Below are 27,350 nucleotides of genomic sequence, written 5' to 3' on the forward strand. Positions count from 1 at the left end.
TGGCCCAGTCAATAAATACTTAGATGGCCCCAAGCCACAAAGAACTCTGAGTGGATTGGCTCAGGGCCTGGGGTAGTATAGTACAGTACAGATGTTTCTGATTTTAGCCTGAAGACCTGGCCAAATCTGATCAGGGTTCCTTGCCAGTCTCAGCGTAGGAGCTGCTTCCCTCTGTTTTGTTTGTATGATTGTATGTTGGTAGCTTAGGGGTGCCCCTCATTCTCGCTGAATGCTCTTTGAATGTCTCCAGCTCTGACCTGACTCTCTCCAGGTGAGCAAGTTGCTTATTGTACTCTTTCCCTCCACTATTTTCCAGCTGGAGCCACCTGAAGTGGACCAAGACTCCCAGTCTCATGCCAGTGTCTCCTGGGTTGTTGAACCCAAACAGGATTCTAAGAGGACCCTCAGCACTAAGTATGAGACCACTATCTTCTAAAAAAGCAACCCTGTGTCCACCTAGTCTAACCGTGCCTTTGCGATCTGATCTGTCTGCTGTTCTAAACTCCCTCTCCCTCCAGCTGCTGGCACTGAGCTCCACCTCTAGGGGCTACACCATCAGAGGCAGCAGCACTAGGATACTGTAGACTAAACAGCTTTTGTATCTGATCACTACTGAACACTGTGAATTCTCCTTACTCGGAAACAAGGGTAACATGCGGAGAGAATGACCTGTTAGATACTTGTGAGGTGGGAGATGCAGAGGGTTGGAAGCTGCAAGAGTCTGAGATGTGGATCCGGGAAGCCGCCTGCCATTTCACGTTTTTCCCCTTGCTGCGGCACTGAATCTCTGGGGGCGACATGACACTCCCTGGGCCTTTTTGTATTTAATGTTCTTATCCTTGGACTGCTGTAGACCTCTTGTCTCTGAGGTGCGCACACTCACTCGTTCTAGATTCTGTACTGAGCCACAGCTGTATACTGTTTCAGCGAACTGTTACCCCTCTTTTTACCTGTCATCTGAACCGACACTAACCAGAGTGATGCTGTCTGCAAATAACCCATTCACTAGATTTCCTCGCATGGATCTTGTGTGCAATCTCTTCCCCCCACCCCACCCCGAAGTTCAGAGTTGCAAACCTGATTGCACAGCTAACGTGAGAGCCAGTCTGGGCCGCTTACACAGCGGTTGCTCTCACTGTGCACGTTGACCCTTCTTAGAGATCAGGGTTGGTATATATAGGAAACGCCTGGCAGCAGCTTCTCAGCTGCCCCACTGAAGTCATTGTGTGGGTTTCATCCTGTCTTGTCAGATTTGATGCAGGGCCCTTCTGTTCAAACCGACCAAACTGCTTGAGAGCTACCAGCTTGGTTCTCCCTTTTAGAACTATACATGGGTTAAGCTTTTAAAGGCACATGTGACTAATCCTGTACTGGGTGTGGGACGGGGACTGGACTATTTGTTGTCTGGCCAAAGCAGACTGGGGAGCTGGGAACTTTGCTCTGTTCAGCAGGTTTCCTGCATGTTAACTTTGATCCCATTTCTCCCTTGGGCAGGAAGAAAGTACAAGTCTTCTGCAGATCACAAGGCTATTAAATGCTGTGCAATGACGGCTAGAGTGATCTTGAAACATCTGCCACTTCCCCATCCCTTGGCAATTACCCTTAGGGAGGGCCCTAGGTGCCTGGGTACCCTATGTGCAGACACCTCCCCCTTTCCGTTCACCTCATTTCCTTGTCTGCAAAGTTTTGAGCCCATGGTTGGCTAGATAGATCTGTCTACGGCTGCTACTTTAGTTCCTAAATGTGACTCAGACCCCTTACAACTGAAACCACAGAGCACGTGCTGCTGTGCAGGCCGAGCAGAGCTGGGACCTCGTTTGGAGGGTGGTCTCTGTGCCATAAAGCAGTTTGTTAGCCAGTGACCATGCGGATACAAATACAGTAGAGCCTCAGAGTTATGAACACCAGAATTAGAAACTGACCAGTCAACCACACACCTCATTTGGAACCGGAAATATGCCATCAGGCAGCAGCAGAGACACACACACAAGTAAATGCAGTATAGTACTGTCTTAAACGTAAACTACTACAAAAATGAAGGGAAAGTTTTTAAAAACAATTGACAAGGTAAGGAAAGGTTTCAGAGTAACAGCCGTGTTAGTCTGTATTCGCAAAAAGAAAAGGAGGACTTGTGGCACCTTTAGAGACTAACCAATTTATTTGAGCATTGGTTAGCCTCTAAGGTAAGGAAACTGTTTCTATGCTTGTTTCATTTAAATTACGATGGTTAAAAGCAGCATTTTTCTTCTGCACTGTAAAGTTTCAAAGCGGAGTTAAGTTGAGTGTTCAGCTGTAAATTTTTGAAAGAACAACCAGCATGTTTTGTTCAAAGTTCAACATTTCAGCATTACGGACAATCTCCTTTCCTGAGGCATGTGTAACTCTGAGGTTCTGCTCTATTCTCCTGAGGTGCCCTGGTGAATTCCTGACTAGGCTGTGCTTATGGCCAGCCCTGATTAAAGTGGGCCAAATGTATAAGGCTCATTGATAGCATGAAACTGAGGAGGAAGGATGGTCCAGTGATTAAACAGACTGAGGAGTCGGAACTCCTGGTTCTGTCACTGACTTGCTGTGTGACCATGTCCCTTAGCCTCAGTTTCCCCCTTTATCAAATGGGGATAATATCTCCCTCCCTCACAGAGGTGATGTGAGGCTTAATCAGTTTGCAAAGCAATTTGAGAGCCTCTAAGGAAAGGCACTATGTGACTAGCACGTAGTAGTCGTCCTATGACAACAACCCACTATGCTCCGCTTCACTCACTCTCCTGCCACGTGAAATACCAGTCTCACAAGAAGGGAGGTTGCACCTTGGATTCTGACCAGCATTCTAAAGTCAGACTGAAAACCACCTGCTCCTTTCTATGGGAGCACCTGGCTGTGTGGGACAGTAGGGGTTAGTACACCAGCCTTTCAGCTGTCACACTGGACAAAGATCACAAATGTGTCTGATCCTAGTCTAATTCCAAGCATACCAACATCATTTATTTTGCACCATTAGCAGAATCCACTCATAGGAGAATCAGCAGTGGGGGAGTTGCAGGTGACAATCAAGGTGTGGTCGGAAGAGAGCTGTGAAGGAAGCTGGACAGCTACTACCCACACTATTCTTGCCTCTGCTTTGTGATGGTCCATCATGAACAGTTTAAAACCCACATCTTCTCCTCCCCAAATGTCCATCTCTAGACGCACCCAGTGTGTCCATACTGGCTCTTGAATCTTAAGCAAACCCCATTTACTGATGCAACCTGGATTGTCCAGAACAGAAAGTAGGTCTATAAGAGTTTTCTTCAAATGTCATAATCTCTGCAGCAACCAACCACCCCAAATGTGGTAATTCAGCCTGGATCCTCACTTGTTGTGTATTAGAACCAATAAGGATCACTTTTTAATGGGCTATTGATTTTGCATCAGTCTTTTCTTTCCCTTTCTCCCCTCCAGCCCAGTAATTATACTAGAATCTTGTGTTTCAAAATCTTTATCTAGCTCCTTCCTCGGAGCAAGTCTGACCTCCCAGTCCTCAGGGCCATGGCCTAACAAGGCAAACAGAGTTCAGAAATAACAACCTGGTTAGTAAGTATCCAAGTAAGGAGGGTAGGAAGATATTTTGTAAAGCACAAAGAATAAAAACCTCAGTCTTGTAGGTAGATTTAACATGTCATGCACCCCTGACCCCCATGGTAAGGGATTACAGATGCTTAGGCAAAAGAATCCTTAACTAGAGAAATACTACAGTGAATGCCCAGAACACTGCAGTGTTCCTGTTACCTGTAGTGGTTTGGGCACTTGCTGTAGAATACGGCGGTATTTTTACGGGCTGCTGCGTATTGTTTGGCAAGCTGTGAACGGCGCCCTGAAACCTCTTTTCAGTCGTTCAGAGGAGATGTTCAATGAGGAATGCAAGTGGTGGTGTGCTTTTATGTCTAAGAGTTTATCATCAGTTACAGCTACCCACATACAGATCCGATTTTTGGAGGGGCTGAGCCCTTGCAACTGCCAGTGTCTTTCGTGGGTTCTCAGCGCCCCTTTTTTTTAAAAAAAAAAGGGTTAGTTGTGCATGTGCCTTTTTAATGCTGACCTCTGACCCTTGGTGGGATCCCAGCAGCCCTATCTGAACAGAGGGCTTGTGCTGTGCAGCTGTAGCTCTCACCAGTTTGTGGCTCTATTATTTCTCACTGCTTGGTCACACACCCCTCTGTCCCCTCCCTTCCCCCCCCCCCCCCCCCCCCAGCATTGGTTTGAACGTGACTCATGAAATTATTCATTGCATTTTTTCCTTTCTGTTAACGTTGTCCCCTGTTCTGTTTGCCTCTGGAAAGCTGATATGCAGGCAGCTGTGTGCTACCATGGAAATGTAGTAACGGGGCAGAGACCTAAGAAGCAGTGGTACCCCAACAGGATGAAGATCTCCACCCGGCACTGGTGTCTGCCTCTCTGAATATGTTCATGACTGCCGAGTAAGGGCTTCCACAATTGAGGGGGGAAAAGGGATCCCAGCAACCAGCTGACAAAAGCAGCTACGCATTTCTAGCAAAGGAGATTTGAGACTTCTGAGCTCAAGGGAGTGATACCTTATTTTCTAGTCTGTTGCAACAAATGTTTTTTTAAGAGATTTTTTTTCTTTTTACATGCAATGATACGAAACAAAAGAAATCCACAACTTAAATGTAGCATGTTGCAATTTTTTGGGTTGGAACAACCCTTAGTAAATTAAGATTCCACGGTACTGTCCTGTCCTACAAAGAGTACGGTAAAAAGTCTTAGCAATGGCGGTAGTGTGTGTATGTCTAATGGTACTTTAATTCACCTCGGTTCTTGGTGAGCAGGAGAAAACAATTCCAAGGTTTTGGCAATAGTTTTGTTCCAGATTCTGAAACTCAGCTGCATGGATTTTCATACACTTTTCTTTCAAGCCACTCCAAGCCTAAATGGGAGATGGATATAATTTAAGGAAAACTGTCTGCAAAGGGGTTACAATCCTAGTGATGATTGCTGGGTATCACCCATGGTACGAAGCCTGCTTTCACTAGAGAACTGGTGCATTGCAATACTTGATGTTTTGATGGTAAGGAGGACACAATTAGATTCCTTTCCATTAGTTTATCACACTGAATAACTGGAGAGTTTGCTCCTTTGTATACCCTCTCTTGCATCTGCCATGTTTTTTAAATGCAGTTATGTGCTACCGGGTTGGGTTTTTAAAGTCTGGTTGTGATTTAACACTTCTTTGATACTAGCTCATTATTGAATTACCATTAGTGTAACAGTATTTCAGAATATGAACCAACAAGGAGTTGTATTCTGGGCATTACACTGAAACAGTCCATACCTGATGATAAATTCAATCAGTCTAAGGGTGGTTGGTCCCGAGCAGTCTCACATTCTTAAACAGAACACAATCTTGAAGGTGCTTTGTAATTACGCTTCATTTAAACTACCTGAGTATTTAATGGTGGCTTTGGCTGTGACAGTTGTGTGACCTGTTTTCCAGTGCCCTGACCATCAGGACCTTGTTGGAAGGAGAGATGGTAAAATGGGCATGACTTGGTTCTTGAGATGTAAAAACAGGGGACACCATGCCATTGCTTTGGTCTCAGGCAGGTGTGATGGTTTGGTGGTGCCCTGCTGCTTAGTAGAACTTTGTGTCCTAACTATTTGTTTTTAACTCCAGTTGCTGCTGTATCTGTCAGGATTTAATTTAGTCTCATTCCAGTTGATGGTGAGTGCTGAGAGAAACAAACAATCCCCAGGGCCTAGACCTGTCAATGATTAGTGAGCGGGAAAACAAGCTGTTTTTTAAAATGAGTGAATTTTAGGAAACTTAACATTCCTTCTTATGCCTATGTTGCAGTTCATACTGATGTAAGTGTAAATATTTGGTGTGTTAGCAATAAGTCTGTTTGCAGAGACTGAACCCCTGCTTTGGAGGAGGGATAGCTCTCTGTTGGATGCAGGAGCTTTGGAGGTTGGCTGGCAGTAAAAGTAGTGATGAAGACTCTAATCTTGCTGTTGTCTCCAGTGACTCAGCAACCCCCTTTGCTGTTCTCTTGCTAGGTGTTTGTTTTCTCCTTGACACAGAATACGTATCGCAGAGGAGCTGAGCTTTAGTAGCGTATGTTTTCAAGGTACTTGCCTGGTAGGGCTCTCCTCCTAGACCCCAGCCTATATTTTCAGGAGTTCAGGTGGTTCCCAATCTCTTAGTACTTCGCCATTTGTGCACTGTTCAGGCTCTTGTGTTCCTACAGGGATTCACAGTATCTGGAGGAAAGTGTCCTAAATTTTGGGTTCTGAATGTGATTAATTTTCAAAGTTCTGAGCTAGTTCTGTTACCAACCTGTGATCCACTTCCTTCCCTTTTTCAAAGGATAGACAGTATTCTAGAGCAATCTCCCTTTGTATTGGGTATGGGTCCAGGCTGAGAACTCTAGACAGACACTAATATTAATAGCTGAATTGTCGTCTTAAAATGAGGGTGCAGTCATTTAATGTATTCAGCTTCAAGCTGCTGTATCCTATTCTATTCTGTACCTGTTTTAAAAAAAAAATGGTAATCTCGGCTGTTCAGTTTTGCCTTTTAAATTTAGAAGAAAGTTGGTATTTGGATATCTGAGGCACCCCCCCATTCCCCTTGCAGAAAAAAGGTATTTGGGTGTGTTTCGAGGGGAAGCTGAGCTGCACCACTGCCCTTTGTGAGGCTGCTGCAATGTACAGAGCAGACACCAAATGGTATCCTTGAGCAACTCCATTTCTTGAGCTGTGAAACTGACCTGGACTCAGCTATATTAACACTCCCTCATTCCAGAGTTCAGCTATCTGGCAGCAGGCATTTCTGTGGTTTCCCTTATGCTTACATCAGTTGAGTGCAGTAGGATTTTTCGTTTTATAACAAGCTCTCCGTTTGCAACTCCATGCTCCTTTTTAGATCCTACATTGGCATATTTAGAGGTACCTGTACAACCAGAAGCCAATTTGATGTGCTTGAAATGAGAGCTAACTCAAATTTTTGTCTTTTGAAAAATAACCTGAGATTTCCCCAACATGGCAGAGAACAGTCAACTTCAGTTTGCAATGTAGACCTTTTTGCTAATTGTGATGTATGGCAGTGGGACTGATTTGTAATAAAAATGTTATTTAATCTGTCTCTGTATTTTGATACTTGAATTTTCTTTTATTTTCCTGTATATACAATTGTTAATCTGCTTGAATTTGTCTGAATTTTCAACATCTTGTGGTACCAAACATAACCAATCTGTGCAACAACATAGACTGACCTCACTACAACAAGGCGAGATTGTAAATATTTCTGGGCTTCCAGTGGTCGTTTTGTTGTTTTTCATAACTGTACAATTTAGAACAGACTGAATTAATAAATAAACTCAGACACTCACCTTTGCTTTGTTTACTGTGATGTAGATAGTGTGGAAGTCTTTAATTTTCATTTTTAAATTTTGAATTTGGTCAAGGAATAAGTAGCGGCTGGTGCCTGGAACCAAAATGGCTGTTCTTGCAGATGGATAAAATATTTCCCTTGTTTAACCAAAACAAGTTCAGTTTGCTGCTCCAGGCCAATGGGAGCTGCAATCAGTGGAGGCAGGTAAACAAGTTTGGGAACCACTGCCTTAGGGGATTAAAAACCTGAGCTAGTGTAGATGGCCCATATGAAGTAAGTCAGATTTTAAAGTTAACACTGAAGAGTATATCAGTTACATTAGAAACTAAGCTCTGTCATTTTTAACACAAAGGATCTTAATCAAATCCCCTATCCTCAGCTGAGACTAATAGGTGTCTGGAAAGCAGGCTAAAACCACTTAATGCCCATGCAGGAAAAATCAGGGTTCAAATTCACAGGATACATTACAGTATTATGAAATCCATCTTGCCATATTTATTCAATGTTTCACTGCCCCTCCAAGTAATGAGACCAACTAATGGCAGGTATGGGAAAAGAGAGCAATTTTTGTTTTTTAGTTGAAAGGTTTATTCAGACAAATGGGGAATTGGCAGTTGATATTTATGTAATTGTCACCAGCTACAGAAGTGCTTTGGATGCTGCTGCTGCCCCCCAGAACAGGACAGCTGTTTCCTTGGCTGCAACAGACTTCACAAGCCAAAGCATGATTCTGAAAACTGAGTCCTCTGTCCCCAGTGCATGTGGTTCTTTCTGTGAGGGTTAGAAAGAATCTATTCCTGCTTCTGGCTCCGGGAAAACTTTTTTTAGAATTCCCAGGTAGTAGGGTCCATACACCTGCCTGTTGTGATGAATCATGCTGCCAAACCTGTGGCCAACTTCCAGCAGTTCTTCCTGAATTGGAAGAAGGCCTTTTGGGAGACTGCGAGAGTTCTGGGCACTCGGAGACAGATGAAGGCTGAGAAATGAATGAATCCGCTGCTCTGTAGGTACAAAAAGAGAGGGTGTGACAAGAGCAGTCAGTCACTCAGGGAAGAGTGAACACATGACTGTTTGAGACCCTATCAGCTCAGCAACAGCTCTGAAGAGAAATCATTCTAGTATAAAAAAATTCAAGTGTGTAGCAGATGTCAGAACACAACATGGAATTTAAGATTAGTGCTGTTGCAGTTATTGCATTTAAGCACAATCAGTGGGGAAAGACTTCAGACTTAATTTGAAATATCTTGGTAATTTACATATTACAGTGGGGGGCTAGTGGATAGAGCACTGAACTGAGACTCAGTTGCAGAGCCAGCAATTGAATGCAGGTCTCCTAACTCACTGTGCCTCAGTTTCTCCATCTGTAAAAGAGGGATGACCCCACTTTTGTAAAGTGCTTTGAGATGGGGTGTACTGGCATATAGAGTATTTCACTGCTTGATTGTTATTGTTTGACTTCTGGAGAAGGAGTGAGGATCTCAATCTAGGGCCATTAGGTACCCAACCTTGTGGCAGTCTGAGCAAAGAGGCCAAAGACTGACCTTCACACTCACATCTAGCATCAGGTGCACCTTGCATGGTGGTTGCCTATGCATGACCAGTCCTGGGAAAGGACTTCACTCTAAGGCCCAGCATAGATTGCAGATAAAGATGTAGGGTGGCCTCATTTTTAAAGTAAAAAGCCAGCACATTAGGCATTTATTCAGGGACTCACCAATTACGCTCCGCACTGCATTGTCCTCCTCTGCAATGCTCCTTATCTGGCCTTTAAGGGAAGCAGATTTGTCATCTGTGAAAGCAGGGTAACCCAGTTGCAAGAGACACTCACTAACTTCCTGGTGCACATGATTGCTGATGTCCAGTAAAGCTTCTTGAAACCTAAATCACAGAGGCATGTTCTATATTCTTGAGCTGCTCCTCACCTTTGCTTTACAGCAGGGAGAGGGTCGAACAGCTAGGAAATTCCCTCCACAAACTTGTAGCCAGGATCATCATGATGGCAACATAAGGCAGACAACCAGCCCTACTCATTTGGTGTCCCCTGAACTAAGCTGCCCTAGTGCTTGTTACTGTGATCAGAATGATCAGTATCACCAGTTCCCCATTAACTAGTGAGTCACCAGTTCTAGGGGACTAGTTCCCAGCTGGAAACTCCTCCCCCAGCCAGAAGCCCTGGCCCTTATTTGGATTTTAACTCTCCTCTGAGTTCCAGAGCGGATTCCTGCAGCTCTTCTCATTCCCAACCAGCACCTGTTTCCCTCTGGAAAAGATAATGGTAAAGCAACCAACCTTGTGTGAGGGAGCCCTTCCAAGAGGGCCTTTGTTACCCGTTTCAGCCTATCTACAAACCCAGGCGAGCTGAACAAGGCACTTCCACACACACTGCTGGACACCAGCAGGACTGCAGCTATGATTGTTAGCTGATTCACTTGCAACTGTACCTCCTGCAGCCGGGCTTTGTCCATCAACAGAGTCTGCAAAGAAAGATTAAATCCCCTTGTGAGCATGGGGAGAGCTGTGCTCACCAAGCAGGGGGCTTCTTAAGCTGGAGAATTGCAACTGCCCTTCCTTTTCTGTATAGATAAGGAGAGAGGTCTCCCCTATAGAGAAGGGTGTGAACCACTGATCAAACTGATCCCAGAAGCAGGAAAGGCCTTATGTTTTGCAGGGGACCCAGCCTAACAGAAGAGGGGAAATAAGCCACAAGCTAGCAGCTTTCACTGCCAAAAAGGGATAGGGAATCCAGCAGAGAGCTATGGTCTCCCCTTGCAGTCCTGTTGCCTAGCCCAGAGACAAAGCTGGCTCCTGCTGTAGAGGTTGCATAGGATTCAGGGCCCAAGCACCTCTTTATTTTGCTTGTACTTTAGGCCAGTTCTAACTGCCATGTCAAAGGGGCAGAGCAGTCCTACCTCAGGGTAGTTCTCTGTGCCTGGCTCCCAGTGGAGTAGATTCATGTATCCCTGGTTTAACACAGACACGGGACTTGGTATAGCTGAGCTCCTGCTGCCAGCCCCCAGTGAAAGTGGAACAGGTGATCCATGGACCTCAGGATGGGATGGGGATGACAGAGAAGATGCAGAGACTTCTGCTGCTGCTTTGTGTAACCACTCAGTTGTATGATCCAGGCTGTCTGGAATAGGATTATGGAGAGAGGTTTGCAGGAAAAATCAGACCGAGCAAGTTGAATGGTGAAGGAACTGTTTTCACTCACTGTACTACACTACACTCTACTCTGAAGAGACAGTATGTCTCGTGCTGGCCCCTGGTACTTTAGAAGTGACTGACACCTGTTGAAGCTTCGGAGTCAGGCTCATTCTCATAGGACACAGCCATGTCATTGTCAGGACAGCGATGTTGGCCCAGTAGCAGTGGAACTGAAGAGAGGCATGTTCAGGGCTGGTCTCAGCCAAGTTTTATAATGTGCAGAGGGCTGGGAACTATTACAGCACATATGGTGAAACACCTCTAACAAAACCAGACCAGCTCTGCTGCAAGCCAGCAAATCTGGTACAGGGAGCAGTAAAATGTTGCTCTTTGTCTGGGATAGCTTGGCTTTGATTTAAGCATCCACAAAAACCTTCTAGAATGCTCTGCCAAGGGTGACTACAGGTCTGTTTAACATTTTGCCCTTTCCTCTGAGGCTCTCAAAGCCTTTTATACACTTTAATGAAATCTCACAACATCCCCTGCCATGGCTATTTTCTCTATTTTATGCAGGAAGAAACTGAAGTAGATTAAATATCTTGCTCTCTTTTACAAGGCAAGTCTGTGAGCAAGTTGGGACTAGAACCCTGGTGTCCTGACTTCTGGGTAGTGCTCTAACTACCAATCCATCCCCTAGTTAGAAGCACATCTCCTTAAATTAACATTTGACAGTTTTGTCTTTCCATCTTGTTACTAATACAAATTTGCATGGAAGACCTTAACAGCTCTGTTTCTATCTGCTGCTCCTGTTTACCCTGCACCTGAAGCTAGTATCTGCTACCAGCAGAATGTCTGCACCATTGGCTGATGTCAAACTGAAGACCAGTTTCAGGTGGGAAAGAAAGTAACCGGAGATGAACTAAGCAGCAGATAATCCTATTTGTGTACATTATTCCACAGTAGTAAAGAGAGGAAAATAACCAATGTCCCATTAACAGAAATACTTGCTTTAAAATTAATGCTTAAAATTGTATGTGCACACTTTAAATGCGTGAGTAAGCTGTTAGGAAGACTGGTTTCTCCATAGGGCTGCTACAGCACAGCCATCTGACACAAGCCTCCCTACACCACACACTCCATGTGCCAAGAGACCCTTGCCAAGGATAAGCTCATGCTCTAAACCCACCAACCCTTGACTCCTCTGCTGAATCTGTCCCCTTGTGGGTGAGGTCTGTCTATCATGGAAAATGATATCCCTGCAGCCCCAGAGTAAGATCCCTTTCCCACCTGCTGTACTCTGGGAATATTAATGCACTTTGGACCTATGTCGCCTTGTGTTGGTGCTCAGTATTCTCAATCCTTCTATAAGTATTCTTGATGATGACCCAGCACACCCCTGCACCTTCTCTTTCCTTCCCCACACACTCACTGGGCAGCTTGGCAAGGAGCTCCTGGAATTTCTTCTGCTCATATTGGACAGAGTGATCCTGCAGGTGGGGCCGGAGGCTCTGGATGGTAAAATTCACCATGTCCATTTTCATCAGGTCTAGCACCCGGACAATCTCCCTGGGGTGAATAAGAGGACAAAAGGAAAAAAGTATCACTGCAAGTGGCTCACTGAAGTCAGATTGCCCCAGCTACCTAGAGGCAAGTTTCACCAATGTCGAGTTAGCCACAGAGACCCAGTCTTCAGTGCTGGGCATTCCAAGTGCAGGGGGAGTCAGTACTCACGTTCTGAACTCACTAGCAGCCCAATCCAGCCCCACACACTACCCAGTGGCTTCCTTTTCATGCAGCAGGGACTCTTTAAAAATCTGGTTTTTGTGCTGGGGAATGGTACCACATTGCATGCCCCCGAGACCATCTTACTTAGCCTCAGAACTAGTACAATAGGGGACGTGTAAGCTACTTCAGTTTTCCTCCATGCTGTCTCTACCCTGATCTAGAGACCACCAGAAGGGTCAGAAGAGACCATGACCTCCCACAACAGCTATGTTCCACCAAAACAATGAAATTATCCAGCAGTGGGATAGGCTTATGAGTACAGAAGACAGGACATGGACCCAACCTATGGACTCATTACTGCAAGAAGAAAGATCAGTGGGCTCACTGCACAACTAAATGCAAAGTCCATTGCTGAGACTTAGGTTCTTCAGTCTCTCTCTCTCACACAGATAATTAGTCATTTCTCCTTCACAGCATGAAGGGAAAGAAACTACTACTTTTAAATAGCTGGGAGGCACTCAGATGATCTCGTGATAAGGCCATGTAAGAACCTAGATAAACAGAAGAGAAATCAGGCACTATAGTTCATTCCCTTCTGGTATGACTGTCATGGATGGGTTGGAGGGGTAGTGGTGTTATTCAGTGCCAGTTAGGATGGAAGTTTTTGTGAGAGGGACATATGTCCCCTACGAACCAGACTGAGCCTCAAGTTCATTTCACACTAGATTTTCCATTCCCCTGAACCATTTAATCCAATTTTCATTATTCAGAAACTCAAACTACCAGCAATGACAAGCTGAGGCTAGGTGTATCAGGAGTCCAGATGTGATATGATTATTGGGCAGGAGGCAGTAGATTTCCCTGCCACAACATATCACTGATTGAGGATATGCTGGTTTATGGGAGGCCCACCTGTGTCACTCACCTGAGCAGCTGAACTGGGTCTTTCACACCCTGTAGTCTCTGCACTTCCTCATCTCGGACAGGTGCACACAGCATCGCCATTGTACCTAGAATGTACGTGGTGAGATTGGGGACGTCCAGAGCCCCATGCTCAGCCTCCTGTCTGATCAGCTCCATATCCAGGGCTTCTTCAATCTGGTTCCGCAGTCGGCTGTGCCGTGGCAGCAACAGCGACAGTATGGTCTGCCCCAAGGAGAAAGTCAAAGAGAGAAGAGTCTGTTTTTGTTCAAACCTAGGAACCCTGCAGCTCACCAGGAGCTGCACAGCAAGAATCAAAGGCTGGCCTTATAGGAATGAGGACTCAGGTGACTACTAAGCACATTGAAACTTAGGGGCCCCCCCTAGTAGCTATAAGGGAATGTTTGTTCCTAATTGCTCCCTTAAGGGGTGTACACAGAAGATGCTATATGACCATATATCAGCCCCTAAATAATGTGTGGTCCCTATTCTTTCCTTTATAGCAGGGATAGTTTTTAGTGCCCTGCGGGATGGCTTTCTGGGAAGGCAGCTGCCTCTCAGGACTATAAAAGGGGAGAGGTATGGGCCAGGTCAGGCAAGTATGTTAGATGCTGCTGTGGGGCTCTGCAGATAGGTATGGCTGTTAGTTTTAAACACTTAGCTCCTGTTCTAATATGTTGTGTGCATTAAAGACAGATGCTTATATGACTAGCCTTGGAAAGGGATTTCTTCATACATAAACTTGAGGAGTTTATAGATAGTAAAGACTATATGCACAGCAGGGCACAGTCACTGTTGGCCTAGGGAGGATTTTTAGGCCAAGGCATTTTCTCACTTTACTTCGTATGTCTCTCTTTCAGCCTTCTTTATTTAAGAAGCCTTGTAACAACAAGTAAGGTTTTAATAAAATCAAACCCATCTAATTAATTTTTAATTCAGGAAGTATGTGTTCCGTCTACAATCCTATTAACAGATATCTTCTACCTTTCTTAGAGCCTAAATCTGCTGTACTGAAGAGAGGGTTTGGGTCCACTAAGAAGGAATGATGGGGTTCAGTTGCAAGTTTAAGGGAGAAGAGGTCGCCAATTATTAAGGAATACAGCTATCCTTGGGGCAGGAACAGAGAATGTAAAAAAAGAGGAATACGTGATAGTTGTCCTACCACCTGTGAGCTAGCCTTCTGCTGTCTGGTGAAAACCAGTGGGTTCAATACTAATGAGACTGAAGAGGACCAAGACACTAGCCATCCTTAAGCAGACTGTGGATCGGCTCCTGCTCAAGAAACCACTGCATCAGTGTAGCACAGAGATTTAAGTAATATCTATGATCAATTATGTCCATACTGATTCTTACACCTGAAAGGTATGAGAACCCGTGGAGCCATGTAGTTGATTTGTGTGTGGGACCCTGGGTCCAGGGGACAGTCTTACAGACAGGATCTAGAAGGTTGGGCCTAGTATTTACTCTTCCTCGCTGTGAATTCCACTCTCTCATGCTTCGGGTCTAATGTGTGGCCACAAGGCAAGGCAAGGCAAGGCTTAGATGTACATCACTAACAGAGGCCTAGCTCTAAGCTGGCTGTCCTATCTCACGAACTGCTCACCTCTTTAATTTCCCGTAGCAGTTGGATCACATGCGTGTAGTCTGGTGGACTAGTAGAGAGCTGTTCTTTTAGACTGTCCCAGAAAGCTTTGTGCAATGTCTTCTTCACTCGGCTTTCCAAGCTGAGTGGGGAGGGGGAACAAGTAACTATTATTAACATTCAGCCATCTCACACCTATCATTATGGAGGGGCCATGCCCCCACTTGGACTTCTCTGCATTTGCTTTGAACTTTTATTCTCATGTTGGAAGCAACATGCCTCACCACTCCCCCTCCTATGGGAACCTCTATCAACCTACATTCCATAGTTCTCCCAAATATGGTTCCTACCCAGCCATCTCTTTTCACCAAAACCAAACATACTTTGGCCTTGTCTACACTGGGGTTGGTGTGTAAGGTATGTGTAGCTACACACCACAGTGGAAAGCAGGCTATGTCCATACTGTTCCATAGCTGCATGTGCCAATAAAAGGCTGAGGTAGCAGGGAAAAGTTCTGGCAAGGAGGAGCTGCCAGAGTCTTTCCCTGCAGAAGGGAAAGGCTCCAGCAACGGGACACTGAGCAGCACTGTCTCACTGTGCACAGAGCCATGTAGGTAGGGTACATAACTAGGGCCCTACCAATTTTACAGCCATGAAAAACACATCACAGACAGTGAAATAAACCCTACTCTGTGAAATCTGATCTCCCCCTGCTGCTAAGAGCACCCCAGTGAGGGGGCTCCTAGCTCCCGCTGGCCTGGGGAGCAGAAAGACTTCCATCCCCTACACAGCTGCTCTTGGGTGGAGTTCAGACCCACCTCCACCTCTGGAAACCTCCTGCGGCTGCAGAAAGCTCCACAGTTGCTGCCTTCAGAGTCCAGCTCTGAAAGCAGCACAGAAGTGAGGGTTGCAATCCCATGATCCTCCCAAAACAGGTTTGTGACGACCCCCCACCCTTCCCTTCAAAAAATACCATTTTGGGTTGGGACCCACACAGTTATAACACTGAAATTTCAGATTTAAACATCTGAAAAGGTGAAATTTACCAATTTTCAAATCCTATATCTGTGAAATTAACCATAATGAAATGTGAATTTAGTAGGGCCTAAGAACTCAGGCATGTATTTACTCATCTAAGCAGCACTTCACCCTCTACACTGCTATTTATACCCATGCTAGCTGTGCATGCAGTGTGTACACTCTACACATGTATGTAAGTGTAGACAAACCTTAGTCTTACTTTTCTACCACTTAGCAATAGTTCAGAGGCAGCCCACCCTGCTTCAGAAGAATGTGACGTTTAGCCAACCTGCAATAGATGCAGATAACTCCCTTCAGATCCCCCAACCACTACTCTTATCCTCAGAGAAGATCGACAAGACCATACAATATTCGCAAGATACCTTTCTACAGAGCCTCTTTTTGTACAGCACCAGGAAGGATTAAGGTTAAGGCATTCAGATAGGACTCAGGAAGTTTGCAGCTACAATGCGGATTGCTGAGAGAAGATCTTTGCTAAAGATTTTACATCTCTGTTACTTTGATTAATACTTAAGAAAAGGTCACTGTCTACACCTCTGAAATCTCTGAGTGCTCCATTAAATTCAAAGATGACCAGACTTGGCATTCATCATAGTTCCAAGGGAAAAATAAACTTGAAAAAAACATGTCATATAGCACCAGTCCCCCACCCCTGCCCCCAAAACCCACTTTCTTTTCCTTTGTAGTTTCCACATACTTTCAACAGCCATATCCCTCCAAATCCTCCCCTCCCAGCCATATAATCTGCAACCTCAGGTAAGAGGAAAAAACAAAGAGGAGTGTAGCAAACCTGTTTGGTGAGAAGTTGATCTCTTGCAATCTGAAGTCACGGTTCACCACAATCTCATGTGCAATGGTCATTCTGGAAACCTCTTGTGCTGTTTCTAGTAGTTCTGCCATGGAAAGAACTTGTGGAGGGCTGGCTGCAGAAAGGAAATTAATGAGACCTAGTTCTTTATCATGATCAACTACAGTCTTAGATGGAACATTTAATAAATCTAAAAGGTTTTACAAAATTTAATATGGAAATGTAAAATGAATGAAAACCTGTGTATGTAGGATGAGGTTAAAACATTCCCCTCAGAATACGAGAAACAACATTATGCTCCCAGCTGAAGAAGAAATGCTGACCCCGACAAAAGTAAAACTGATCACTTTGGTTTCTGTGTCTAAACAATGGAAGATTAAATTTCATTAATGGTCAAAAGCAAGAGCCCAATCCTCTCCCAGTGAAATCATTGGCTAAACTTCCATTCGCTTCAATGGAAGCAAGTTTGGGTCTCAAAATCAATTTAAAATATCAATCTGTGGTTACTGGTAACACCAATATATGAAATAATTGTTCAAATTAAAATGGTCTTCAAAAGCAATGTAAGACTGCTCATTGAATGAGCTGAATAAAAATGGATTGTATAAAAGACTTATCAGTTCATACTTGGTTCTATTACTTTTGACATGTTCTCATACCTAGGCTTTAACCTCCTAATGATCTCCAGAATAATTATGCAACTACTTAATGTCTCTCTACCTTGTTCTGTTTTTAAAGTGAACAGTGAAATGAGTACAAGTCTTATAAGTTATTTTAATAGCATCCTTTCCAGTGTAAAGATACCAGGAAGACGTATTCTGAAGAAGAATTTCACATTTTTACCATTTTAAGACTAAATAAGTTAGGTAAAAAGGAATTAGCTCTCTTCCTCTCAAGTATGTGCAATATAGACCTCCCAACGCATGACAGATGCATTTTTCAGACAGAGTAACTGAGACTCAAAGAAGCTAAGTGCCTGAACACAAAACAGAGTCAGTGGCAGAGCCGGAAATAAAACTCATGTCTCCTGACTCCCTAGGTATGTGTAATCTCCTAGACATGTTTGGAAATATTAGCTGATGAACTACTGATTTTATACTGCAACAATCATTTCAGAATCTCATGGAAATCATCAGTTGTGGGACTATTATCTATGTTTTCTACATTCTGGAGCAACAGGAAAAATTACAGGTGAAACTTACTAATTAAGTTATGGGAGAGAAGTGGGGTGAAAATATGGTGCCATATGGCCTAGCTTAATAGCCATAAAGTGGGAGAACAATTTACAAGTTGCAGAGGACACCAAAGTCAGTACAGAATAGGAATGAGACAGCAGAGAGTCACATGTTGGAATTATAGATTCTAACAGTGCTATAGGCTTGCCTTCATATCCTCCTCTTGGGTGACTCACCCTCTTGTTATTTTTGAAACCTTAGCCCCCATTCTGCAGTCTGATCTGTGTATGTAGACCACTTAAGCCTGAAATCAATAAGGCTCTGCAAAGGCACAAGGGTCTGCCTCTGTGGAACAGATTCAAGCGAGTGGTTTAGGATTGTAAGCACTTTGGGATAGGAAGGATTTATTATATGTCTGTACAGGGTGCTTAGCTCCATGCCCTCCCCTTAATCTGGTTGTGGTCTCTAGGGCTATGATACTACAAATCAGGACTAATTAATGGAGTTAATTAATCTTGTAACTATTTTACGTGCCAAGGAAACCCAGAGTTTGAAAAAGATGCTCATTTATGCTATAGTTTAAGTCTAAAATAATGAGAGAACTTAGAGATAACTAGATAACCCATGCCAATGAAGCCTGTATCTGATATACTTTCATTATGGAAGCATCTATCATCCATATACTGGATAACATCATTTATGTGTGTGAGTGGAAATAACTTAGCCTAGAAAGTTCTTGACCAGCAAGTGGAAAAATGGATCAGGACACTAGCAGTTACATATGAAAGATCAATACAGGATAATTTAGAAAGCTGGGTGTAGAGAACCTTCCTCAGCAAGGCAGAGAAACAGAACAATTGCTAAATGAGTTTGAATTGATTATCCCACACCAAAGCAAGATGAAGGAAATAGTATATACCATAACGGGTGTAGAAGAGGGTATGGTAAAATGACATGTCCCCTCTCTGAACAGATTACAATCTAAATTAGAGAAGAGGGTTGTGTGAAGAAGGGATAATAGCACGTTGTATGTTATGGAATGTCAGTCATATAAAGCCCAGTCCTGCAAAGAATCATATATATATTTGCATTCTTACTGGCCTGAGTAAGACAGTGGGACTATACCTGCATATGAAGTCCCTAGCTAGCTTAAATCTTTGTTGGATAAAAACTACTAAAGACCTCTGTGCTACAGGAAGGGAACATTTGAATTTTTTTCTGATTTTAGTTCCACTGAACTGTGTAACGGAATTTACTGATCTTTTAGACAGGTGGAATTCTTAAGCTGCACCACTGTTTATCTAAGTTGATGCATATACAGAAAATGATGTATAAGCTCTCCCGAAGTTACAATTCAACTCATGTGAGAAAAAATTCAAGCTGTGAATTGACTAAAAGCCAGATTCATAGTTTTGATGAGCCCCTCTTTCCTTTCATACCAGATAAATCCACCTCTTTTTGTATCATGTGAAATAAGAGCGACATCTAGTGACCATTGAAAAACATCACCTGTCATTTATTGAAAGCTGTACAAGACAGAGGATGTTATCCCGGCCCCAGAGTTCACAGTTCAGACACACTACAATTGAGAGTCACAGTGCAGTAAAGATTGTACTGAATTTTGACTAACTTAAAAAAAAAAATCACTTCATGGCAGAAAATGAAAGAGGTTTAGTAGAAACATGCTTTAAAGAAGCCTCTCAAGGAACAGATAAGGCACTTTAGGGCATGAAGTGAGAGGAATATTTGGTACAGCTGATGGGAAGTGTAAGACTTTGATCTGGGGTGATCTTTGCAAAAAATTGCGATGTCTATTCTCCAACAAGGTTAATAGTGGGATGGGATGTGGAGCCTAGGATTCCACGTCACCAAGTTAAGAACATTAGCAGAACAGTTAAAGATGTGTACGTTTTCTGCCCCGTAGCACCACTTCAGCACATTACAGTACTGTGCATGATGCCCAGTCATAACATTATTAAACACAGAAAAAGAGCCACTGCAGAATTTAGCCTAAAAACAGGTCAGCAATGGTTCAAGCTGCCAAGAGCAGTTGTATAGCCTCCACATCGGAGGCAGAGACTGGACATCTCTCAACCCTGGTTTAGTAAAAATCAACCCTGCCTGGAAGCAGTGGGATGGCATGAGCCCACTACAGGTCCCTTCCAAACCCAAGGGCTCTCTTTCAAAGCTCTCCGCAAATCCCTGTCATCCCTGGTTAAACCACTGTTTGCACTGAACCGTGTGAGGACGGTAGAGACCAGACTTTTCTAGCATAACCGGAGGCGGACGTACACGCTGGCAGCCGTGGTGGGCAGAGGCTGGGCACATCCCCATCATGGCTCTCCTGGGCCTGCCTCGCTCTCCTGGGCCTACAGGGCATGCTCTCTGGGTCACTGCAGTCACTGGGGGGTGCCTTCTCTCCGGGGTTAGGCATCTTGTTCCTCCTGCAGGTCGGGAGGAGACAGAGGGTTAGAAAGGCCGGGAGCAGAGACGGCGTCAACCCAGGCCCCACAGGCCCCAGCCGGCCACGCTTCTAGTCAAGGGAGGGGGCCGTGAAATGAATCAGGCTGGGCCCGCGGGGGGGGAGCCAGGCCCAGGGGGGAGCCCGGGCACGAGGCGGGGGGAGGCGGCGGGAGAAAGACACCGAGGCAGGTGGGGGGCGGGGCGGAGGAAGACCCCGGGGCGGGGGGGGAGCCGTTCAACGGCCCCGGGCCTCAGCGGGGGCCAGCGAGGGGCGGAGAAGCGGCCCCTCACCTTCCCCGGAGGGTCTGGCCGGCGGTGAAGGGCCGGGGCCGGTCGGTGGTGAAGGGCCGCGGCCAGGGCCAGGCCCGGGCCGGTCGGTGATGACGAGACAGGGGGCCTCCCGGCCGCTCTCGAGCCCCCTCACGGAACCACTGCTGCCGTTGCTTCAGTGAGCGCCCGCTCCCAGCTTCAAACTGGGCCGAACCAACTGCCAGCGCGTGAGGGGGGGGGAAGAGGCTCTACCTCTGTACACCCGTGGGGGCTGCAGACGGTTCTCAGGGAGACTCCTCCCCGTCAGGGCGCCGACAAAACCTAAGCCACCGTGTTCTACTGCTTCGGGATCCCTCTCTGAATGAGATTTTATAATCCGCCCACCCCCGCTTCTCTGTGATAAATGGGCTGCTCCGCATCGTGAACCATAACACGCTCTTTTGAGGACTGAACTAACCCCAGAGAAATAGGGATGGGCCCACCACACAAACTCGCCTCCATTTAAAAGCCACCTAGAGGAGCCAGCTCCCATGCTAAGAGATAAAGCATGAATTACCCTTGGCTTCTGGCGAGACAGTTATTCCAGCACTACGCTCCCGTTGGAACTATTTTTTCCTTATAAAATTATATTCCCCCTCCTCTAACCAAATGAAATGCTCCAAAGAGTGGCTCAGCCCACTGGTTTACTTGGACTCTACCATCCAATAAATGAGGAGGTAGACAGGTGAAGGGACTAGTCAACTAGAGCAAAAGCGGGGGGTAATCCCTAGAAATTTATCGATCGAGTTGAATGATCCTTTGAGGATTTATTTATTGTAGGGCTCTTCTATATTTATAGACGCCTTCATAGTAATTTATTTTAAATAGTGCCTGGTAGGATCCCCTCCTCCTCTGACTGGATGGACCATGCAGATTGATGTAGGTTGGCAGCACGTGTAGTTGTTCACATCCCAGAAGGTGTTATGACCTTAGGGGAGGCATGGGGCCAGCTGCAAAGTAAGTCAGGCATGTAGTAAGCAGAGCACTGCTGGCTGGCAAAGGGGGGCCTCAGGGGAGTTAGGACACTTGCCTTCTGTTCCCACCATTGGAGGTTTCTAGGAGAGCTAGGAATCCTGGGGTTCTGGTTCTTGTGAAAAGTGGAGGTGGGGTGACTTGTACATAGAGTGGTTCAGAACTATAGTAATAAGCATGTTAGAAACCTATAGGAGGATATAAGATTTTTAAATTATTATTTACTTATTTATAGGGTAGTAGTGCCTGGGAGCCCCAGTCATGAACCAGGATGACAAGTGTTGTACAAGCAGAGTGAGAAAGATGGTCCTTGCCCTGAAGAGCCTGCGATCAAAGTAAATCCTTTTTCTTTTCTTTTGAAGAAGAGGGGTGGGGGAGGAAGAAAGGTGCACAGATTTGTCCATGGTTTACAGGAGAGGAACAATTTTGTTAATTTATGTTGGTGCCTGCATTTTCTTGCCTTTTCTTTCCAAACTATATTTATTGTGACTGTTTAAGCAATATCCTGATCTCTGAGCAGTTTATAAAACTCAGTACAAACTATTCCATACAAAAATTAAAACTGTACTGCACAGGTAAGCAATATGAAAACTAACCTCCATAACAACTACACAACTTTGTCCTGGTCCCATCAATCTGCTTGGTCCCCGCACCCTAAGAAAAATGGGTGGGTTTTGCCACAGGCCTAAAGGTTAACAAATCTGCATCCTACTGGACCAAAGGGCGAGCAGGTATCAGGTGACATCAGTGCTAGAAGACAGGGCTGTATCAATCTCATTTCTGCTTTGAGATGTATGCTGTTGGCTCAGATCTTCTCTGGATATTCAGAGTGTTGATTCTGTAGTCCAGAGATCTCGGAAGCTCCTTTCCTGGACCTTTAGCCTCTGACGTCTCTCTGATGAATCTCCCCTCACGGGCTCTGCAAGTCTTTCCTTTAGGATAGAGCCCTTTGGTGAAGCACTTCAGGGTGCCAGGCTGCCTGTGAGATGGAAATCAGGTGGATTGAGCTCCAAACCTTCTCCTCCTCTAGGGCAGCGGTTCTCACATTTCATGGCACCAAGACCCCATTCTGACAACAAAAATTACTACGTGACCTTGGGTGGGAACCAAAGCCTGAGCCTGCCCGAGCCCTGCTGTCCCAGGCAGTGGGGGCCAAAGTCTGAGCTCCACCACCCCATGCAGGGGGGCCAAAGCCCAAGGGCTTCAGCCCTGGGTGGGGGCCTGTAACCTGAGTCCCGCCATCCAGGGCTGAAGCCGAAGCCTGAGTCCGGCCGCCCAGGGCTGAAGACCTCAGGCTTCGGGCTCAGGCTTCGGCTTCGGCCCTGGGTGGTGGGGCTTGGGCTTTGGTCCCAGACCCTAGCAACTCTAATGCCAACCCTGGCGACCCCATTAAAAGGGGGTCCTGAACCACAGTTTGAGAACTGCTCCTCTAGGGGCTGCTTCCCATTCTACTCTTCTTCCCTTAGGAGTGAAAGTAGCCAGAGATTTTGCAGGGCTCTCTAGGAAATAACACAGGCATGAGCCCCGTCTGCCTCCAGGAACCCCTCTTTAGCAGAATCCCCCAACTTCCATGCAGCCTTGACCATCTCTGGCCTGTCTGTAATCTCCTTGTCTCCGGCTCTGGCAAAAAAAAACACAACAACCCTCTCTCCCACCATCACCTTGTGAATCTTCATGACCTCAGGTGCTTTCTACCTGGATTGTGTAACCATAAACTGGGGCCAAAGTGCAGTTGTTCAAGTGGGAAGAGCCTGGGTTTGAAGGCTGGGCTGAATGGTGGGGTCATGGGAGGCTAGGATAGGTGACGTTTGGGGTAGAGATAATGGCGCAGGAAGTGTTTTCCTTTCTCGCGGTGACTCTGTTGCTTTCATGCACAGACCCTCCTGTGGCAGTTATTTAAATGTAAATGTTATAAAAATGCTGTAATGTGTCTAGATTTAAATGAAATGAACGTGGTGTAGTGGCCTGGGTGTCAGGAGACCCGCGTTCCAACTGCGGTTCTGCTGGAGACTTGCTGTGCGGCTCTGGGAGAGTGGTTTTACTTCTCTGTGCTTCTGTTTCTGCTCCCGTCTGTCTAGGTTGTAAGCTCTTTGGGACAGAGACTGGTTTTTACTTTGTGTGGACAGCACCCAGAATGGTAGGGCTCTGATTGGGGTTGGGGTCTCTAGGCCAATGCTAAATATGGCTGCTACCGTTTCAGAGGTCTGAGGGGAGTAAATGGGCACAAAGGTTAAACCTTCCGTTCACCCTGGATGTAATTTTCTCTTGTGCAGAGGGTTAACACAGGGTCTGTGCATCTCTGTAGCCCTATATTGAGGACTTAGGTGGTACATAGGCATTGCGCTGGCTCTCTGCATAGGGATACAATTCCCTTGTATCTTGTACCTCTTGCCAGGAGTATCTGATTATTTGGGAGGCTGCAGGACTCTCTTATGTTCACCAGCAGATGGCAGCAGCCTTTCATTACAGGTGACATGAGGCTAGAACAAGGGCACGTTGGGAAAAGCTTAGAAGACAAAAGCGGACTCCCAGCTGGCACTTCTCATAGAGACAAGGTTTAACTGGGTTGCTCTGGCCCCAGCAATTTGGGTCAGATTTTAAGCAACGCTCAGCCCCCCATTTAGGAACCTCCGTGAATGGCCACCTTTTTGAAAGTGCATTCAGCAGTTCCCCTTGAGAACAATGGGAGCTACGGGGGGCTGAGCGTTTTGTGAAAATCTGGTCCTGAAAGCAGCAGTGCTTTGGCCTGAACGAATTGAAGGTATGTAGCTGGACCAAGAGGCAGGTGGACATAAAGAGGGAGCATGGGGGTGAAGAAAGGGCGTTGATGAAGGGGACAAATCAGTGGAACACAAAATCACATTTTAACCAATCTATTTTCAAAGCAGGTGAGCACCCATAGCTCCCACTGACTTCATTTAGAGCTGTGAATGCCCAGTAATGCTGAAAATCCAGTCCCTGGGTCTGAGGACGAGAACCCAAGTTCAGAGACCACGTTTTTGAAAATGTGGTCTGCAGGCTCAGTACCTCCGTTTCCCCATCTATAAAATGGGAATAGTGAAACTTCCCCCCCTTTGTAAAATGCTTTGAGACTTATAGATGAAAAGCGCTATATGGGGTATTTTTCCTTCTACTGATGGTTTGAGAAGAAGTCACGTGGCCCGATTTTCAGAGAACGCTGAGCACCTGCAGCTTGTATTGTGGCCGGTGGAAACTGCCTGCACTCAGGAGCTCTGAAAAGCAGGCCAGTGGTCCATAAGGGCCATTCTTTATACACCGGGATTATAGACAGACCCTGAAATTGATTTCTATCTACAGTAGATCTCTATGTAGAGTCTTGTGTAGTCTCCATCATATAAGCTCACAACAAAACAGCAACAAAAGAAACACTAAGCACTGAATGCATCCGATGAAGTGAGCTGTAGCTCACGAAAGCTTATACTTAAATAAATTTGTTAGTTTCTAAGGTGCCACAAGTCCTCCTTTTCTTTAAGCACAGATGAAAACTCGGTTTCACTTCTCCAATGTCTCTCTCTCCTTTATATATGGTGTATAATTTTCCCTAACAGAGGCATTCCTCCACATTTTATTGACCCTCCCAATCTCCCTTTGCAATGTGTTTCATCGATGGAAGTCACAAATAATTGGGAAGGTTTTCCCTTTCCGAGTGAGGCTGGAGCTGAACAAAAGGAGGTCACCCCGTCCAGGTCCCTTTGCCCTCTGTGGAATGGCAGGAATTTCTCCGTGCTCTCTAGTCTGGGGCAATAATGGCGTCAGCAGTGGGCTGATTGTTTTCATATCTAAAGCCTGTGCAAGTCTCCGGCTTAGAGCCTGTCAGCTGCAGGAGTATTAACCTTAGAGCTGTCAGAGCTAATAAAAACCCTACGCTGCCGGTGCGGCTGTGGAGCGTGGTAGGAAGTACCACCAGCTGTGGGATATAGTGTCTACAACAGTGGTAGAGTCCCCATGTGTGCAGCTCCCCATTCATTTTATCCGTGTGCTCCCTATGGGTCCAAAACACTCGCCTTGACATCCTGGCCCCATTAAAGCCAATGGCAAAACTCCCATTGACTTCAGTGGGTCTGGGATTTCACCATGTGCATTTTGCTTTCATCTTGCTCCTCTGATAGGAGTTTATGCTGCCATTGAAATCACTGGTGAGTTCTGGGGGATCTTCTTGCTCCTATGAAATATCTCCTCCCTTCCAAGTTTATTTTCTAACCCCCCAGTAACCTGCATTTGCTGATGGTCAGCCGGCTAATTGAGCATGATCAGCCAATGGTTTGGCTGCTGTAGCTGTCAGCAGGAGCCATGAGGCTGCAAAGCAGAGTGGGGCACTAGGGGGTGGGGGGTGGGCGTGTGAATGGTGGCAAAACAGGGGTTGTGTATCTTTGCCAGCCTCTGTGTCCTACACACATGTCTGCATGCATAGACCTACACTCTGCTGTACCAGTGACACACATGTGCTTGCACTCTGCACCCAGTGCGTGTATCCTATGCACACTGCTGCAGAAAGGGCACGCATGAGCCTAATTTGCCTCAAGGAGAAATGCATGCATGCACCTACACACACATTGTAGTTGGACTGCAGCTGCTATATGTGGGCGCCCTCAGGGTATGTCTACACTTAGACCTTGTTGGGGAGTGTGAGGGGTGATTCCCAGTTTGAGGAGACAGATCTGTGCCAGCTCAGATTGAGCTAGTGTGCTAAAAATAGAGTGTAGCTGCGGCGATGGGAGGAGCTAATCACCCCAAGTACGTGCCTCTCTGATACACTAGCCCATTAGCGTGCCTAGTTTCCCCATCTGTAAAATGGTGATAACGCTACAGAGGAGATGGGAGGATTAATCCGTTGATGCTCATAAAATGTTTTGAGAGTCTTATGCCAAAGGCACTCCAGAAGTGCACAGTGTTACAAACAAAATAGTGGCACTAAGGACATGGCTTCCTAGCCATGTAATAACAAAGAGCGGAAGGGGTCACTTTTTCTGCTCCAGTGTCTGAAATACAAGGAAGTGTGAGAGATTTCCTCAGACTAGTAGGGAATGATAAAAGACATCTCCTTAAAAGACGATAAGGGAGACCTGTGCCTGGCCTTGGGAGATGGAGGGGGAAGGCAGAAATGGCAATCTCACTACGTAGCAACATGCCACCAGCTCAGGAACAGCCCCTGCTGAAAAATGGATGTGGGATCAACACCCAAAAAATGCTTAGTCCTATCGTAGGCAGCTCTCTGGCTGCATTTAGAAACATAGAATATCAGGGTTGGAAGGGACCTCAGGAGGTCATCTAGTCCAACCCCTGTCATGCCAATAAAGCTCATGGAATCAAGAGCCACTGACCTGAGGTATTAGGAGTTGAAGGTCTTACCAGGAGTCATTGGAAAGGTAATTTCCCTGGATTTGCCATATGGTCTCGGAGCTGTTCTATGACCTCTGTATCACAAGGTATTCATCGTATTATGAATTGGGAGTGGTATGGTCTGAAGGTAGAGGTGTTAGCAATGATTTTCATATGCGTAATATTCAGGCAAATGTATCATTTTGGTCAGCAGGGTTGAGTTTTATTAATTTTCCAAGGGTGAACTGTTCCTAAACGGCAGCAGGCTAACCACAAGCGGAATTGATTTACAGACAAGACTCCCCGCTAGTGATGCATAATCTGATAATTATTCAGCTAAACTTTCCAAAAATATAACAGGCAATGCCTTGGAGATGTAACTGGAGCCCTTCTCAGTGTTTCCAGGACTGAGAATCTGATGCCAATAGCACATCAGGGGAACGAAGAAAAGCTGGTCCTCCCAACAAAAAGTGCAAGGACCAT

The 27,350-nt window shown here is 45.6% G+C and overlaps 2 protein-coding genes across 14 annotated transcripts in view; one reads left to right on the forward strand and one right to left on the reverse strand.

Annotated features, from left to right (window-relative positions):
* ANKS1A (ankyrin repeat and sterile alpha motif domain containing 1A) overlaps positions 1 to 7,384 on the forward strand; it is a 155,266-nt gene extending 147,882 nt beyond the window's left edge. For 9 of the 11 annotated variants that reach the window (XM_073320116.2, XM_073320119.2, XM_073320118.2 and 6 more), the window contains one exon: positions 317 to 7,384. In XM_073320116.2, the coding sequence (XP_073176217.1) occupies positions 317 to 436 (120 nt within the window). In that variant the 3' untranslated portion in view covers positions 437 to 7,384. The remainder of the gene's footprint in view (positions 1 to 316) is intronic. The other 2 variants (XR_012155829.2, XM_073320117.2) reach the window with 2 other exon arrangements.
* On the reverse strand, positions 7,145 to 20,829 carry TCP11 (t-complex 11). 3 transcript variants are annotated; one of them, XM_073320129.2, is made up of 10 exons: positions 20,769 to 20,829; positions 20,076 to 20,227; positions 16,591 to 16,723; positions 14,781 to 14,901; positions 13,182 to 13,402; positions 11,961 to 12,097; positions 10,297 to 10,517; positions 9,677 to 9,861; positions 9,102 to 9,265; positions 7,145 to 8,388 (listed from the first exon to the last, which is right to left on the reverse strand). In XM_073320129.2, exons 2-10 carry the CDS (start codon positions 20,215 to 20,217, stop codon positions 8,168 to 8,170), a joined length of 1,545 nt encoding a protein of 514 aa, XP_073176230.2. In that variant the 5' UTR covers positions 20,218 to 20,227; positions 20,769 to 20,829; the 3' UTR covers positions 7,145 to 8,167. The 3 variants fall into 3 exon arrangements, with proteins under 3 accessions (XP_073176230.2, XP_073176229.2, XP_073176231.1); XM_073320128.2 differs by lacking the exon at positions 20,769 to 20,829 and adding an exon at positions 20,538 to 20,725; XM_073320130.2 differs by lacking the exons at positions 14,781 to 14,901; positions 20,076 to 20,227; positions 20,769 to 20,829 and having other exon boundaries at positions 16,591 to 16,650.
* Between the last annotated feature and the right edge of the window lie 6,521 nt (positions 20,830 to 27,350).

This window comes from Lepidochelys kempii, chromosome 21 (genome assembly GCF_965140285.1).
Source record: "Lepidochelys kempii isolate rLepKem1 chromosome 21, rLepKem1.hap1, whole genome shotgun sequence".
Classification (NCBI taxonomy): Eukaryota; Metazoa; Chordata; order Testudines; family Cheloniidae; genus Lepidochelys; species Lepidochelys kempii.